Source organism: Clupea harengus, chromosome 5, assembly GCF_900700415.2.
Source record: "Clupea harengus chromosome 5, Ch_v2.0.2, whole genome shotgun sequence".
NCBI lineage: Eukaryota > Metazoa > Chordata > Actinopteri > Clupeiformes > Clupeidae > Clupea > Clupea harengus.
Window position 1 is genome coordinate 17675985 of NC_045156.1, and position 18389 is coordinate 17694373.

Below are 18389 nucleotides of genomic sequence, written 5' to 3' on the forward strand. Positions count from 1 at the left end.
ACTGTCCCCTACAGAGGCTGTCCCCTACAGACACACAGAGGCTGTCCCCTACAGAGACAGTGACTGTCCCCTACAGACACACAGGCTGTCCCCTACAGAGACACAGTGACTGTCCCCTACAGAGACACAGTGACTGTCCCCTACAGAGACCGCCCTTAGTGAGACTGTCCCCTACAGAGACACAGTGACTGTCCCCTACAGACACACAGGCTGTCCCCTACAGAGACACAGTGACTGTCCCCTACAGAGACACAGTGACTGTCCCCTACAGACACACCTCTAGTGACTGTCCCCTACAGAGACAGAGGCCACACAGAGCTCAGGACTCGGCTTCTGTGGCTTGAGGAAGACAAACAAACAAACGAACACGAGACCTCTGGAGCAGTATTTATCACATGGGAAATAAAGCAGCTGTGTGGGGCTCACTTTCAACTGAAGTGTGTGTGCTGTTTCAGTGTGTGTCCAGGTAAAGTGTGTGTGTGTGTGCTGTTTCAGTGTGTGTCCAAGTAAAGTGTGTGTGCTGAATCAGTGTGTGTCCAGAGAACACAAGCTCAACCCCCTTAACATCAACACCTTTTAACTGGCCATTGGCAGACTTACAGTACACTGTGGAAAACTACACGCACGCACGCACACACACACACAGGGATGGCGTGAGAAATCAGGACAAGAACAGTGAGTTTTGGATCCCTTTCCACCATCTTGTGTGGATGTGTATAGGTGGATTTAGAGGAGCACACCCCCAGTCACCGCCTCCTGACATAAGGTCTTAACTTCATGAGAACTTTTAACAGTGAAACGGCCACCGTAGACTTTCTCCCCATCTTACTACTGATTGGCTAGTTTTATTTATTTATTTATTTGTTTGTTTGTTTGTGTGGTTCCAGATGGAGCATGCTCAGTCAGGAATGAGGAAGTACTCTGGGCATCCTGGAAGAGTTTATTACAGTAGCACACATCCGTACATTAGACATCCATACATTAGAACCTCTACATTAGAAAAGACAGACAGAGTTCCTTGTGTATCAGACAAACCTCATAAGAAAGTGAGTGCTGGATGAGATCAGTAGGAGCAGATACCCCCCCCCTCCCTCTGCACTCAGAAGGGCTGTCGGTCAGTAGGAGCATCAGACCCCTTCAGGTGACTGGCCAACATCTGTGCAGAAACCATCTCATCCTCGGTCTGTCTGTCTGTCTGTCCATCTCTCTCACACACGCGCACACACACACACACACACACACACACACACACACCAAAGAGTAGAGTCCCTTTACCAGTGGTGCTGCCTTGGGACCAGGAGTCCCTCCCCCTCAGGCTGTGGTGAGGAGGCTTCTCTTAGCCGTAGTCAGGAAGTGGTTGATGCAGAAAGTGAACCCAAACCCACCAGGTGATATGCATTGATTAGGGAGGAGATAAGAGATCCACCTTATATACTGGAGATGAGAGGAGAGATCCACCTTATATACTGGAGATGAGAGGAGAGATCCACCTTATCTATGTGAGATGAGAGATCCACCTTATCTACTGGAGATGAGAGATCCACCTTATCTACTGGAGATGGGATGGGAGATCAACCTTATCTATCGGACTCTGTTTTCTGTCGTTTATGCGCATTGTCACAGGCTTGGGTAGGAAAACATCAGAGCAACCTGAGGTTTGGAGCCCGTTCCTCGAGCAGGAGGCTCTCTCTCGCTCATACACGCTCACACACACACACACACACACGTCTGTCCATCCATCTCACACACACACACACTCACACGTGATGAATAGATCTCTACCAGCTTAGTGCTGGTGGCAGACAGATGCACTAAGACATAACATGCAGATCATAGTGTGTGAGTGTGTGTGTGTGTGTGTGTGTGTTCTATCCAGAGATCATTATGTGTGTAGTCTATCCAGAGCAAGTCAATAAGATGAATCACAGCTGTCCTCTGAGGTCACTAAGTCCATGGTTAAGGTAGTCGTTGACTCCAGGCAGTGCCACTAAATGTTCTAATGTTGCCAACAGCCGCCACCCCACCCTCACCACTCCAACAGGAACTTCCAAAGGAGGGAGGGGGTTTTGGCAGAATCATCAGACCTAACGCTGAATAATCCCCAAAATCATCGTATTTTACAAACCGGAACCCGACTGCTCCATTATCTTACTTACACACACACACACACACACACACACAGCTCCTGCGCACAGGAGGAATAAAATCAGCTTTAAAAACGCAGAAGCTTCTCTCTCTGCTCCAGACAGCACTCTCAAGAGTTATAAAAATGTTCCTTCTCTCAATCTAAAACGATTTGAAATGAGAATATGCTGGAAAAACTCCAGCACCCACGAACTGAGACGTAAAGTGAGAGAGACAAAGATGAAAAGAGACAGACAGACAGAGAGAGAGAGAGAGACAGAGAGAGAGAGAGAGAGAGAGAGAGAGAAGAGGAGAGATAGCTAGACGTCCCTGACAAACTCCTGAGAGTCCTGACCCAGGCGTGAGTGAGACCCGGTGGTCCGACCACAGAGGAAGACATGATGATTCTCAGCCACCTGCAGGTGACCCGGTTCAGTCCGGCTCCGGCTGGGTCGGCCTGGGTGAGGCGTGCGAGTGCTGCCACTGGGGGGGCGCTAGAGCAGCGAGAGGAAGCCGTTGTCGGTGGAGTCGTGCTGCTCGGCGGCCTTGCGGGAGCTGCGGCTGGGGTTGGGCGTGGTGGAGTACTTGGGCGGGTAGCGGATGAAGAGCCGCTCCTCTTCCTTCTTGATCCAGCGCAGCAGCTTGGTGATGGCGTTGATGGCCGACGCCTTCGTCACCAGAGGGCTGAAGCAGGTGTACAGCTCAAACTTACTCGTCACCTGAGACACACACACACACACACACACACACACACACACACACACAGAGAGAAAAGTTACACATTAACACAGATACACACACACACACATACAGAAAAGTTACACATTAACAAGCGCACACGCAAGCACGCACGCACACACACATAGGCTTACACAGAGGTCTGCACAGTGGTTCAGGTTAGTTGTGGTGGATGTGTTTGAGGGAGAGGTGGAGTGGTGGGTGTGTGTGTGTGTGTGTGTGTGTGTACCCACCCAGGCCAGTGTCTCCCTCTCTGCAAAGTGGTAGATGAGTTTGATGGGCCGTGATGTGCTCCGAGTGTGTGTGTGTGTGTGTGTGTGTGTGTGTGTGTACCCACCCAGGCCAGTAGTGTCTCTCTCTCTGCTACGTGGTAGATGAGTTTGAGGGGCCGTGAGGAGCTGTGGATTCGGCTGTGCAGGTCGCGGTACAGATCCAGCAGACGCGTGCGCTCCTCCTCGCTGCTGTACGGAGACTCCATCTCTGGGCTACACACACACACACACACAGTTATTTAGGCCATTGGTCTATACGTAATTAATGTAGCTGGGGCCGTATCACACGTTTCTGATGGGGTGAAGGTGGGGGGGGGGGGGGGTAGGAAAGCATGGAGTGTATCGCCTCCCCAAGCGCTACCGTGGCGACCACTTCTCATCCTCACGCTGGTCGAAGGCCAAGCCAAATAGGGAGCCGAATGCCGCTCATGAAAATGGAAAAACTTTACTAAATAATTCCATTAGCTGGGCCCATTCTCTATTGGAATCATCATGGGTTTCCAATTTCCCCTGCTCTCCAGGGGAGCACGGTACAGTGCAGACTCACTCCTCTTTTACTTTCACACTCACTCACACTCACACTCACACTCTCACACACACACACACACACACACACACACACACACACACACACACACACACACACACACACACACACACACACACACACACACACACACACACACACACACACACGAGGCTCGCTGCTCTTTTACACTAACATTTGCACACGAGCGGGTGAGAATCGATCAGTCACAGCGAGCATGTGACATGGTTGCCATGGGTGACGACCCATCACATGCATCAGCATGACGATGGCCGCGACATCACATGATCGCCAGAAAAAACATCTTGTACATTTAACTACTTTACGCTCTTTAACCACATCGTTCTTGAGCATCACACACCAACTTGCTTTAACGCACACGCACACACACAAGTACGAACACACACACACAAACTAGGGATGCAAGGGTCCAGTGGGCTGGTTTCTGTCTCTACAAAAGTGAGGTAACATTCAGTAGCTCTGGAGGTCACACTATCAGTGGGGCTAGACACACACACACACACACACTCTAAACTAGACATGGTCTGTGCCAATTCGTTCTCAATTTTTCTTTGCTGATGACATGCGTGCCGGAGGGGACATTCTAACGCGGCTCATTTTTTTTACCAGGTGACCAAATCCCGAGTCAGTAAGCGACGCACTCAGCTGCAAATCTCAGGCTCTTAGAAACACACACACACAGCAGTGTGGAGAACACACACACACACACACACACACACACACACACACACACACACACACACACACACACACACAGGGCTGCAGAGTCCCACTGCCTCCATTTTGTTGGTCTGTAAACAGGATCACGCAAAAACTACCAACCGGATTTCCATGAAACTTGGTGGAAAAGTGTAACAAGGAAGTCCAACTCACAGGGCGGCCCCACGAATTTAGTTTCACTTTTGCAACGTTGCAAGATGAGGCATTTGGCCTTAACGGGGTCTGCGCTCTCGAGTGCAATTCTAATTTATTTATTTATTTGTCGCAAATGTTTGTTGGAAGGCAACAGCGAGACATGATCATGTCAGAAGTGTTTCTGCTTGAGTACCCAACAGTGACAGAGCAACGCACACACGACTGACTAGGCGCGCGCGCACACACACACACACACACACACACACGTGACAGTGACAGAGCAATGCGTGCAGACTCTACTGGATTTGTCTGCAGGTTTCTTCGCCTCCTAATCGTATTGAACGCCGAGTCTAATAATAGTCCCACACAGCAGACTTGAAAGACGGTGGCGGCGCCTCTGGAAATGTGCTTCTCTCGGTCTAACTAGTGTTCTAGCATACTGACACATTGAAGTTGAGCTGAGCGAATATTTGTTTTTAGCGCCGCATACAGAGCCTGACAGGCCTGAGGAGAAGTGGGAGAACTTCTGTGGACACACACACACACAGGCGGAGATCTTCTGTGGACTTGTTTGCAGTCTGCAGCGCAATAAGCACGTTTTGGAACTCATAGGAGAATGACATTTCATAATACTGCGGTTGACATGTGCATAATGAACCGCAGGGGAAGTACCGCACTATTCCACATCATACCGTGTGCCATTGCATCCCTAACACACACACACACACACACACACACACACACACACACACACACACACACACACACACACACACACACACACACACACACACACACACACACAAAAAGGCATTCCCAGACAGCAGCTATTTTGCTTGTCTTTGATCTAAAGCACACATCACGTGCACTACACACAGACACACACACACACACACACACACACACACACACACACACACACACACACACACACACACACACACACACACACACACACACACACACACACACACACCTTGTGAACTGAGTGAGCTGGCGGTGGTTGTCGGGCACGTCGAAGGGCTTGTACATGAAGTGCCTGAGGTCAGACACGCCCACCTGGCTCACGCTGTACGAGTGCGCCTTGGCGATGGCTGCCAGTGCATTCTGGGCCATCATCGCCTCCTCGATCTTGCGCTTGCACTCGGCCACGGCGTAGAAGGCCTCCTTGTCCGTGGAGAGCAGCAGCAGGCAGACGGTGCACTCCGGCGGGTCCAGGTACGAGATGTAGGCGTAGAAGTAGCAGTCGGGGTTGAAGCAGGGCAGACAGATGGGCGTCCAGATCTCCCCGGCCTGGAAGGCGGAGGAGGCGCCGATGAGGTTGAAGAGCAGGTGGAGGTCGGAGGGCTCCAGGCGCGCGTCCTCGATCACCGTCTTCTCCTGCACGATGGTGATGAGCTGCTGCCGCGCGATGAGGATGGAGAACACCAGGTTGGGCGTGATGGCCTTCTGCAGGATCTGGCTCAGGGAGTCGCGCAGCGACGAGGCCAGCGGCACGCAGTGCACGGCCGACAGCAGGAAGCTGGGGTCGCTGTCCAGCAGGTCCAGCAGCCCGTCCAGGATCTTCTCCGAGCCGGCCAGCAGCCGCCGCAGATCGTAGTTCTTCTTGGTCTGGAAGATGCGGGCGATGCTGGCCTCCGTCAGCATGCTCACGATCTGGTTGTGGACGTAGCGGAGCTCCACGCGCAGCTGCTGCTCCGACTGCCCGCTGCTGGACACCGACACCAGGACCAGCGGACCCTGCGTCATGAACACCACTGTGTGCTGGTCTGGGGAGAGAGAGAGAGCGGTCATGAACACCACTGTGTGCTGGTCTGGGGAGAGAGAGAGAGCGGTCATGAACACCACTGTGTGCTGGTCTGGGGAGAGAGAGAGAGAGCGGTCATGCACACCACTGTGTGCTGGTCTGGGGGTGGGGGGAGGCTTAGTTAGGGTTGAGGAGTCTTGAGCAACTCTGCTAGCCTACAGCAGCCCAACCACAGCATCACCCAATCCTAAGTGATCAGAGATGTCTCCTGCTTCAGCCAAAACCAACCATGATGCTGGACTTTAAAGATACAAGACATCTGCTCCCATTCCAAAAGCACACGGATATACGCCTGACATTAAATCAGAAAAGTTGTGTTTACAGACGTGTTGTAAAGCAACATGCGCCAAATGAGGCATGGTGTGTGCTGCTAGTGAACTGACCCTTGACTCTTTGACATGGTGTATTGTATATATATTTCTTTTTTAATTTACTCAGGGATATTTATTTATTAATTGTTATTTATTATTATTTAGCTGTGGCAGTTAATGTCCACAGCAACTTAAGTTTTTAGCTGTCTGTTGCTGCCTCTACTGTCTCGTTGTTTTTGTGACAATGACAAATAAAGTACTTTGAACTTTAAACTTTTGAACTTTGGTGTGTGCTGCTAGTGAACAAACAGACTCTTAGCTCTTTGACATGGTGTGTGCTGCTAGTGAACAGACCCTTGACATGGTGTGTGCTGCTAGTGAACAGACCCTTGGCTCTTTGACATGGTGTGTGTGCTGCTAGTGAACAGACCCATGGCTCTTTGACATGGTGTGTGTGCTGCTAGTAAACAGACCCTTGGCTCTACCTGAGTAGACGGAGCGGATGTTGTTGTCTCCGCTCTGGACGAAGGAGACGAGGGCCATCATGACGCCCATGGTGGAGGACAGCGCCTCCTCGCTGCCGTAGCGGGAGTATATGGGTTTGCCGGCCTCGCTCAGGACAAACACGTGCTTCCTGTGCGCGCGCCACGCGTCCCCCGTCACGTCCTCGTCCCGGTGCGCCCCCGGCGGCGGGGGCCCCCCCGTCTCGGCCAGGGGAGGCGAGCTGCCCTTGGTGCCCAACCCCTGCTCCTCCAACTTGCTGCGCGCCAACATGGCCGCCACAAACTCCTCCGAGTCATCGCGGCCGTCCTCAGCGGACGCCGAGTCAGAGTTCCTCTCAGGGAGCAAGTGTGTGTGGCCCTCGCCGTCAGGGTGTGTGTGGCCCTCGCCGTCAGGGTTGGCTGGCTGACCAGTCTCCCCGCTCACGACATCAGGAGCTGACTGACCAGTCTCCCCGCTCACGTCATCAGGAGCAGAGTCCTGCTCCAGGATCTCATCCTCCCTCTGGGTTGAGCAGTCTGTTACTGTGGAAACATCAGGGCAACCAGCCTCCAGCTCATCCTCTGGGCGTGACTGAGTCTCCTCTGACTGGATGTGGTTTTCTAACAAGGGAACGTCGCCCTGTTCTTCGCAACCTGCAGAGCAGAAAATACTGTCAGTATAGTGTCCAAAGCAGGACTGCCCAAGAGTGTGATGACTGGGTGTTAAGTGACTATAATGACTGTATGTAAAGTGTGGGTGTCTACACAAGCCCTTTCCTTCATTAAAAACCAGAGCCCCTGGAGTGTAAACAAACAGAAAACGCTTTTCTTCACAGGGTGACTATCTGGTCCACCAACCATGATGCCTCATGTCAAAGCTGAGTGGACAACTGATGCTTACAGTAAGCCTTCTTATGACGAGAGAGCCCTGTACACAAGCTCACCGCTGCTAGACTGAGGTCCAGAGGGGAGGGGGTCGGTGTCTGCTGGGCAGGTCACAGGGGGAGGGTCGGTGTCTGCTGGGCAGGTCACAGGGAGAGGGTCGGTGTCTGCTGGGCAGGTCACAGGGGAAGCCTCGTTGGTCCGCACGTCCTCGGAGTTCGCGCTCCCTGGATTGTCCTGCTCCATCTCAACATTCCAGGCTCTAGGGAAAAGAGCACGAGATTTGAAGCTTTACTTTAGGCCTTTGTGGTAGTGGTTCGTGCTCCTCTAAAGTGCGCTACAGAAGGTGTGTTTAGCGAGTGTGGCAAGAGACCACATGCGTGCCAAGAACGCGTCTTTGTTAACCGCCACACAATAACAGGTTACCAAACGGTCAAGATCTATTAAATACCTCTCTGACTGAATGGGGCCTTCCTGCGATTGGCACGGAGTAGCTTAACAGGAACTCGTGCCTTGTTGACAGTATCAGGTCAGTTTATCGTGAAATCTGACAAGCCCTCAGATGTAACGCTACACCATGTAAGGTAGTCTACACAAGCGTCTCTGCTGCTCGCTATCAAGCTCCCTTTGCAACATCATCTTAAGTCACAGGGCATACATCTCAGATCTCCGTATGCGTATAAGGAAACATAACATCCAGAGGAAACAGAACTTCTAAAAATAATTAAAACCTGCTAGACGACAATCTAGAACATACATACATACATGCATACCAGAACAAACGGATCTGGCTGTTAATAACTCAATCCCCTGCCTGAGACTGGAGAAGCCATCTCTAGTTTCGGCAGGATTTGAGGCAGAGCTAAGCTGCACTACGTCAATGACAGCTATCTTTACAAAGGCCTTTGAAAACCAATCATACAACACAAGACTTTTGTGAAGCGACTAGCTGTCGAGAATTACTTCCTAGGATTTCTTCTCAGTGATTCATTCGAATGCTAGATCTCTGAAGATAGCAACATAGCGTCAGATAGCTCGCTAGCTAGCATAATTTGTGTGGCTTTAATTAGCTTGCTAGGTTAACACGTAGCCACTGAGTAAGCCCGCATTGAAGTAAGCCATGAGGGACATATCTAGGTAAAAAAAAACATTTACACCCGTTGTACTTACAATATTGTTTTAAGAAGGCCCCATTGAAATTACAGTCCGAGAATCATGACTATTCACTTTATCCACCGGTTCTCGCTAGCCACTGACTGAAGAGGAGGAAAACAAATTTAGCACCCGGACTGTAACATCCGGAATCCCACTAGTGACAGATTTGCTTATCCAATCGTAACAGTGTTAATGTGTGCAATAAACCTATGAGAGAGCAGAGAATGTATATATCCCGCCTCCATTTTTCAGTCCAGCAGGGGTGTGTTCAAATCGTCCTATGAGTTTTCGGTAAATGAACTAACGTAAGCTAACGGCAGACAAACGCAGGTGCATTAAGCCTACTCATAAATTAAATACAATAAATAGGCCCTTCTGAATGGATCAAACAAAGTAAAAGCCCTACCAGTACGTTGACCTCACTGTCACACCAGAAAAACAAACCACAGGTTAAAGAAATAGATAAACAGAGTTTTGGTTTATCAGCTCAGGTTTTGTCTGCGCAAGATTCTTGCAATATGGACTATCTTGAACGTACAGTCTATCAGTTCAACTCCCTGCTGTGATAACGCCTTGTCAGTTTCCCTGTACCGTCGGTGTAGTTGAACTGTAGTCGAACTGTGCAGAAGAAATGGAGAAAATAAGCGCTTTGCATTCTGATAAAGCTGAAGATGTGGCTACTTCTTCCAGTTTCCGTCAATTCAAAATCGAACATTTTGATCTTGACCTCACCGTGGATTTTGACAAGAAAAGTATATCAGGCACCGAGACTCTTCGGTTGAGGTGCATTCGGGATCAACAAAGCGAGGTGCTTCTGGACATCCATCCTTCTCTGACCTTCCAAGAGGTTTCCTTCTCCCGGGGATGTGGTGAACCCGAATGGGAAAAAGCTGAATTTCTTACCAGGGACTTCACAAAATACGGAACCACTCTGGTAGTTAAATTCCCTTCGCCGTGGAAAACCGACGAAAGATTTCAGCTGGCTATCAAGTATGCCGCCACTGACGGACCCGGGGTAAGGACACCGTCTGGTTTTCCTCATTGAAGTTTCATAATTTAGAGCAGTTGGCTTGTAAACAGTCTGAACATTAAGTTATATGCTGCTCATCATCAGTCAATTGTACGTGATTTAGCTGCCGAGCTAGCTAGACACTGCAGACAGGAGATACTGCCCTCTCAGCAAAAAAAAAAACCCTATCAGTTTTTCCAGAACATGTGTTAGAATTTTTTCGTTTAACCTTTGTTCTTCATCACACAGTCCCCGTAACACAATCACTACTACTTACTTATTCTTCAATACTTGCAAACCATAAGGCAGCCGCTCCTCTTTGTTGTCGAATTTAAAACATCACACATCCACACATGCATCCACCATAATGCTACCCACGACACTTTCGATTTGATTTCACGCACACGAACATGTTACGGCATAAGTTAAGTAGTCGGTATTCCAACTTACCTTGGCGCTAAATTGCGGGCATATCTGTAGATGTCGTGGCTGGTGCCTGCCCAGACTAGCGAGAGGAGACTGCCCTTCTTCTACATCAGTGGCTTCCCGGTCCTGAACAGAAGTCTGTTCCCCGGCTTCCACACGCCCATGACAAAGAGTCCTTACTCGGCCACTGTGCAGGTAACGTGTGCCCGTCTCACCCCCCTGCTGTCTTCCCGTTTTGCGTGTACAGGTGTGCTGGCTGAGTCCCGGGCAGACCGCGGGGAAGGTCAAGCCGTATGTCTTTACTCAGGGCCAGGCCGTGCTCAACCGGTCCTTCTTCCCCTGTTTCGACACTCCGGCGGTGAAGAGCACCTACTCGGCCTCGGTGAAGGTGGGTCCTGGTGCTGGCCATGCAGCCGATCACCAGGGAATCAGATATCTCAGTTACTGGTGTCAGTCATACTGCGCTTATTACTGGTATCAGTCATTCAGGTCTTACTACTGGTGTCAGTCAGTCAGCTCTTATTACTGATAAGTGATCATTTATTTGTTTTTATTTTGCAGGACACGATCCCCCTGCTTGTGACTTGCATGACTCCCTGTCAGTAGTATATGACAGTAGTGTGGTCCTCATTAGAAATATATGTATTATTATACATACTGTACATACATACTTATATGCAGAGAATGTATATATCCCGCCTCCATTTTTCAGTCCAGCAGGGGTGTGTTCAAATCGTCCTATGAGTTTTCGGTAAATGAACTAACGTAAGCTAACGGCAGACAAACGCAGGTGCATTAAGCCTACTCATAAATTAAATACAATAAATAGGCCCTTCTGAATGGATCAAACAAAGTAAAAGCCCTACCAGTACGTTGACCTCACTGTCACACCAGAAAAACAAACCACAGGTTAAAGAAATAGATAAACAGAGTTTTGGTTTATCAGCTCAGGTTTTGTCTGCGCAAGATTCTTGCAATATGGACTATCTTGAACGTACAGTCTATCAGTTCAACTCCCTGCTGTGATAACGCCTTGTCAGTTTCCCTGTACCGTCGGTGTAGTTGAACTGTAGTCGAACTGTGCAGAAGAAATGGAGAAAATAAGCGCTTTGCATTCTGATAAAGCTGAAGATGTGGCTACTTCTTCCAGTTTCCGTCAATTCAAAATCGAACATTTTGATCTTGACCTCACCGTGGATTTTGACAAGAAAAGTATATCAGGCACCGAGACTCTTCGGTTGAGGTGCATTCGGGATCAACAAAGCGAGGTGCTTCTGGACATCCATCCTTCTCTGACCTTCCAAGAGGTTTCCTTCTCCCGGGGATGTGGTGAACCCGAATGGGAAAAAGCTGAATTTCTTACCAGGGACTTCACAAAATACGGAACCACTCTGGTAGTTAAATTCCCTTCGCCGTGGAAAACCGACGAAAGATTTCAGCTGGCTATCAAGTATGCCGCCACTGACGGACCCGGGGTAAGGACACCGTCTGGTTTTCCTCATTGAAGTTTCATAATTTAGAGCAGTTGGCTTGTAAACAGTCTGAACATTAAGTTATATGCTGCTCATCATCAGTCAATTGTACGTGATTTAGCTGCCGAGCTAGCTAGACACTGCAGACAGGAGATACTGCCCTCTCAGCAAAAAAAAAACCCTATCAGTTTTTCCAGAACATGTGTTAGAATTTTTTCGTTTAACCTTTGTTCTTCATCACACAGTCCCCGTAACACAATCACTACTACTTACTTATTCTTCAATACTTGCAAACCATAAGGCAGCCGCTCCTCTTTGTTGTCGAATTTAAAACATCACACATCCACACATGCATCCACCATAATGCTACCCACGACACTTTCGATTTGATTTCACGCACACGAACATGTTACGGCATAAGTTAAGTAGTCGGTATTCCAACTTACCTTGGCGCTAAATTGCGGGCATATCTGTAGATGTCGTGGCTGGTGCCTGCCCAGACTAGCGAGAGGAGACTGCCCTTCTTCTACATCAGTGGCTTCCCGGTCCTGAACAGAAGTCTGTTCCCCGGCTTCCACACGCCCATGACAAAGAGTCCTTACTCGGCCACTGTGCAGGTAACGTGTGCCCGTCTCACCCCCCTGCTGTCTTCCCGTTTTGCGTGTACAGGTGTGCTGGCTGAGTCCCGGGCAGACCGCGGGGAAGGTCAAGCCGTATGTCTTTACTCAGGGCCAGGCCGTGCTCAACCGGTCCTTCTTCCCCTGTTTCGACACTCCGGCGGTGAAGAGCACCTACTCGGCCTCGGTGAAGGTGGGTCCTGGTGCTGGCCATGCAGCCGATCACCAGGGAATCAGATATCTCAGTTACTGGTGTCAGTCATACTGCGCTTATTACTGGTATCAGTCATTCAGGTCTTACTACTGGTGTCAGTCAGTCAGCTCTTATTACTGATAAGTGATCATTTATTTGTTTTTATTTTGCAGGACACGATCCCCCTGCTTGTGACTTGCATGACTCCCTGTCAGTAGTATATGACAGTAGTGTGGTCCTCATTAGAAATATATGTATTATTATACATACTGTACATACATACTTATATATATATGTATATGTTTGTATGTAAATATGTATATATCTTTAAGTTCAGAGTGCTTTAAGTGCTCTTTGGACCGGCCCAGGCAGGAGCTGATTATAGCGTTGGGTTGGGCTGAACTTTGCCCTCTCTCCTGCCAGGTGCCTGCGGGCTTCACGGCGGTCATGAGTGCCAATGAGCGGGAGCACAGGAAGGAGGACAACAGCTTCCTGTTCCGCATGGAGAAGCCCATCCCGTCCTACCTGGTGGCCCTGGCCGTGGGGGAGCTGGTGTCGGCCGAGGTTGGGCCCAGGTGAGGACACACACACACACATACACACACACACACACACACACACACACACACACACACACACACACCAGCTCCTGCATACCACTGGATATCCAGCTTGAGCCTGGCTCCTCTCTCTCTGATGCTGCAATCCAAAAATCTCCTCTCTCACTCACTCACTCACTCACTTACTCACACACACACACACACACACACACACACACACACACACACACACACACACACACACACACACACAGTGTCACTATTTACTACCAAAGTTTGTAAAGTGGCTGTAAAGTCATTATTATTATTATTATTATTGAAGTAGCGCTATATTATTATAACAACTTAATAAGATGTAGTGAGGTTTTTTTTTCTGAGGGTGTTGTTCCTGAGGGTGTTGTTCCTGATGTGTGTCTAGAACTCGCGTGTGGACAGAGCCGAGTCTACTGGAGGCAGCCAAGACTGAATTTGACGGGGTGATCGAAGAGTTCCTGTCTGTCGGGGAGAAGCTGTTTGGGCCATACGTATGGGGAAGGTGAGTTCTCATTGGTTCACATGTATGGGGAAGTTGAGTTTTCATTGGTTCACATGTATGGGGAAGGTGAGTTTTCATTGGTTCACATGTATGGGGATGGTTAGTTGTGATTGGTCCATTTGATCCCTGTGTTGTGCGCCTGTGCAGGTATGACGTGCTGTTCATGCCGCCCTCATTCCCGTTCGGGGGCATGGAGAACCCGTGCCTGACCTTCGTCACCCCCTGCCTGCTCGCCGGCGACCGCTCGCTCGCTGACGTCATTGTGCACGAGATCTGCCACAGCTGGTTCGGAAACCTGGTGACCAATGCCAACTGGGGAGACTTCTGGCTCAATGAGGGCTTTACCATGTATGCCCAGAGGCGTGTGTGCCGAGAGCTCTACGGTGAGGGTTTTACCATGTACGCGCCGAGGCGTGTGTGCCGAGAGCTGTACGGTGAGGGCTTTACCATGTACGCCCCGAGGCGTGTGTGCAGAGAGCTGTACGGTGAGGGTTTTACCATGTACGCGCCGAGGCGTGTGTGCCGAGAGCTGTACGGTGAGGGTTTTACCATGTACGCGCCGAGGCGTGTGTGCCGAGAGCTGTACGGTGAGGGTTTTACCATGTACGCCCCGAGGTGTGTGTGCCGAGAGCTGTACGGTGAGGGTTTTACCATGTACGCCCCGAGGCGTGTGTGCAGAGAGCTGTACGGTGCGTGGTGCGGTCAGACATGAAGGGTCTTAAATCACACAAGCGAAAGAAAGAGAAGTTTGTATCTGTCCACTGAACACAGACTATAGAAAGTTAAAGGATAACTTACCGTTTCATTAGTAATTGATTGGTCAGTAGAAAGAGACTGTCAACAGTGCATGGAGACTTCAGATCAGAAAATCTATGAAAAAATGTCTGCAGATGTGGTTGATAATCTTTGATTAATCCTTGAAGTCAAGATAATGTAATTTCCTTTCCTCAGTGCCATGCTACCTGTCTGCGCATCCCTATGTTTAATATCCCATGATGCTCTCTGGTTGCTTCCTGTGCGTGGATGTAATTTCCCATGATGCTCTCTCAGGTGAGGCGTACACCTGTCTGGAGGCAGCCACAGGCCGCGCCCTCCTGAAGCAGCACATGGACAACACCGGGGAGGACCACCCCCTCAACAAACTACGCGTTAAAATCGAGCCAGGTGCGCACACACACACACACACACAAACACACACACTGAATCAGTACAGATTACATCAAGCCAGATCAAATGTTATAACTAAGATAAGAGGAGGCATCCTCCACATTAAATGTCAGATTATGACTGGGAGTGTGTGTGTGTGTGACTGGGAGTGTGTGTGTGCGTGTCTGTGTGTATGTGTATGTGTGTGTGTGTGTGTGTGTGTGTGTGTGTGTGACTGGGAGTCCCTGCGGGCATCACTTTGAATTTCACAGTTTGGATCCGACCCAGGAAAATGAACATGCATAGATGGACATGTAGCATGTAGCATGTATGAACATGTAAAGTGTATTTGGGCTGTAATGGTAAAAAAGTTCTTCTTCTAACTGTAAGTAGACATTAAGTGGTGCAGGAGTGGGATGTGGGTGTGTGTGTGGGTTGTGTGTGTGGGATGTGTGTGTGTGTGAGGGGGGTGTGTGTGCGTAGGATGTGTGTGTGTGTGGGATGGGTGCGTGTTGGTGCACATATCAGTGTGGTAATCTACAGCACAAGGAACATGCATAAGGATAGAAATACCATAGACATATGGCATTGCTGCAAAAGGTTGGAAATACCATAGAAATATGACATTGCTGCATTGTTTTTCCCTTTGGATAAATGCGGTTGTGAAAGGAGTACATTACTGGTATTGTGAATGGCCAGTGGGCTGGATGGTTTGCACAGAGTTCAGAGGTCACCTGCAGTGTCCTGTGTGTGTTTGGTAGGGGTGGACCCTGATGACACCTACAACGAGACGCCCTATGAGAAGGGCTTCTGCTTCGTCTCGTACCTGGCACACCTGGTGGGAGATCAGAGCCGATTCGACGCCTTCCTCCGGGTACTGCACACCTGAGTGTGTGTGTGTGTGTGTGTGTGTGTGTGTGTGTGTGTGTGTGTGTGTGTGTGTGTGTGCGCGCACTTGATACTTTTAATGGGAAGGAGGGGTGTGTTAAGAAAGAAAATCTGTAGAACCTGCATATCAGATTCTACAGCTTGTGATGTTATTGTGACCTTTGACCTCTCCCTCAGGCCTATGTGGACAAGTTTAAGTTCTGCAGTGTGATGTCAGAGGATACGCTGGAGTTCTACCTGGAGTACTTCCCTGAGCTGAAGAAGAAGGGCGTCCACCAGATCAAGGGTAACTCGCTTCCTGACGTCTCCCGCTCTTACACAAGATGCAGTGTCAGTGACTGGCCTCCAGGGGGAGCTGTTGTAAGCTGTCCCCTGGAGCCTAGAGTGAGCTGGGTGCAAACTTACTACTTGTCCCACATTAGATCTGTTTGCCTCTGCTCGCCCTGACCCTGAGCGGTCGGATGTCTCCTGGTGTGTCTGACAGGTCTGGAGTTTGAGAGCTGGCTGACTGTCCCTGGATGGCCACTGTACCTGCCCGACCTGTCGGCAGGGCAGAGCCTGATGAAGCCGGCGGAGCAGCTGGCAGAGATGTGGGCGCAGCCGTGTGTGGACATGGCGGCCATCGGCAAGGTGGACATCAAGCCCTGGAAGACCTACCAGACCGTCTACTTCCTGGAGGAGGTCTTGGGGAAGTCCCCGCTGCCTGAGGGTAGGAACCATCTTTAGGACACTCTGCTCACATCTTTAAAGCCACGCCTGGGGGGGTCTTCAACAGGACAGTCTTACACAGGATACTCTTACACAAGACACTCTTACACAGGACACTCTGCTCACATCAGGACCAATGGAGAAACAGATTCATTATGTAGATTAGACTATGGTCTGTGATTTACTAGATTTAAAACATCCAAGGCCATCGGTTGATCTGCTCATGTCTGACTGACTTTGCACAAAAATGACAAAAAATATCAAATACTTTTAAGATGAAGCCCCTGATTCATTCCCTGACCATTTAATATGCAGTGTGTAGTGTTTCACCCGTGACTGGGTGTAATGTGTGAGTTATAAGGAAGCTCTGACGCGACGCGCACTTCTGGTGTTGGACAGGTAACATGAAGAAGCTGGCGCTGCAGTACTCTCACATCGTGGAGTCCAGCAACTCTGAGCTGCGCCTGCGCTGGGCCCAGATCATCGCCAAGAACCAGCACCAGCCCGGCTACCAGCACATCCGCAACTTCCTCAGCTCACAGGTAAGGACACGCCAGGGCGGGGAAGGGGTCGGGGCGGGGCGGGGCGGGGGCTCTGAATACCTGAGGCAAAGTTTTTTTTTTTTTTAATTAGGCATCTAGGATTAGACTGTGTTCTGTGTTCATATGATTCATTTGTGGAATAAATTAAGATTATTTTTGTATGGTTTATGCTTGTTTCTCTGTGTGTATGTGCATGTTTGTGCTTGCGTGTGTGTGCGTGCGTGTGTGTGTGCGTGCGATCGTGCGTCTGTGTCTGTGTGTGCGTGTGTGTGTGTGTGTGTGCTGCGTGTGTGCTGCGTGCGTGTGTGTGTGTGTGTGTGTGTGTGCCCGCCCCCCACTCAGGGTAAGCAGAAGTACACTCTGCCTGTGTATCGCGCCCTGTGGAGCGGCTCTGAGGAGACACGTGCTCTGGCCAGCGAGATCTTCTCCAGCACCGCCCACCAGCTACACGTCAACGTCCGCAACTACGTCACCAAGATCCTCACCTGAGTCTGCTCAGTCTGACCCACACAGCAGCGGACCCGAACAGGACCGGCGCTGATCCGACCCCTGAGTGAGCGGCTCTGCAGAACCAGCCTTGTGTGGCTCAGTGGGTTCCACGGCCTGCACTGGACAGAAACATTATTATCATTTTGGACATTATGGCTCATTAAGTCAAAGGGAATATCCTAGCTCTCATTCAAGTACTGTAGCTCTATCAGTTTGCATATTGATTATGCAAACTTTTTTCTAAAGATGATGACTGGGAATACATGTTTTGTAAAAACAACTTTGGAATTCTTATAAATTTGATTTTGTCCAAATACAGTATTTCTATTTATTTTATTTGTATTTCTCAGGTATTCCAGGTACAGAGTAAGATGGTTGAAAAGTCACATGACATCTGTGCCACACCCATCCAAATCTTTTAGTCTGCATTCATCTGTTATTCCTAGCTACCAAACTTCGTTTTCCGTGTGATATGACAATACGTGGGAGGCTCTTGGCGCTGTTAAAAAGTTAAGAGTATTTCTTTCCACGGTGTCTGGGGCGTGAAGTCCCAAAATAAACATTAGAGCGTTCAATCCTCTGGATGGGACCAGCTCTTTAGAGTTGTATT

General features: G+C 49.6%; 2 protein-coding genes across 5 annotated transcripts; one reads left to right on the forward strand and one right to left on the reverse strand.

The window, feature by feature from the left end:
- Positions 1-920: 920 nt before the first annotated feature.
- mon1bb (MON1 secretory trafficking family member Bb) lies at positions 921-9385 on the reverse strand. Of its 2 annotated transcripts, none has more exons than XM_012829370.3 (6): positions 9210-9385; positions 8102-8301; positions 7161-7811; positions 5534-6326; positions 3200-3347; positions 921-2843 (listed from the first exon to the last, which is right to left on the reverse strand). In XM_012829370.3, exons 2-6 carry the CDS (start codon positions 8283-8285, stop codon positions 2619-2621), a joined length of 2001 nt encoding a protein of 666 aa, XP_012684824.2. In that variant the 5' UTR covers positions 8286-8301; positions 9210-9385; the 3' UTR covers positions 921-2618. The 2 variants fall into 2 exon arrangements, with proteins under 2 accessions (XP_012684824.2, XP_031423787.1); XM_031567927.2 differs by lacking the exon at positions 9210-9385 and adding an exon at positions 8491-8937.
- A 192-nt stretch (positions 9386-9577) lies between these two features.
- Positions 9578-18093, forward strand: LOC105901868 (arginyl aminopeptidase (aminopeptidase B)). 3 transcript variants are annotated; one of them, XM_031567929.2, is made up of 11 exons: positions 9578-10209; positions 10877-11017; positions 13335-13486; positions 13890-14006; positions 14154-14389; positions 15057-15170; positions 15914-16026; positions 16218-16326; positions 16525-16749; positions 17148-17290; positions 17633-18093. In XM_031567929.2, the coding sequence occupies exons 1-11, from the start codon at positions 9826-9828 to the stop codon at positions 17777-17779; spliced, it is 1881 nt and encodes a 626-aa protein (XP_031423789.1). In that variant the 5' UTR covers positions 9578-9825; the 3' UTR covers positions 17780-18093. The 3 variants fall into 3 exon arrangements, with proteins under 3 accessions (XP_031423789.1, XP_031423790.1, XP_031423788.1); XM_031567930.2 differs by lacking the exons at positions 9578-10209; positions 10877-11017 and adding exons at positions 11397-12104; positions 12578-12718; XM_031567928.2 differs by lacking the exons at positions 9578-10209; positions 10877-11017 and adding exons at positions 11492-12104; positions 12771-12911.
- The last annotated feature ends 296 nt before the right edge of the window (positions 18094-18389 follow it).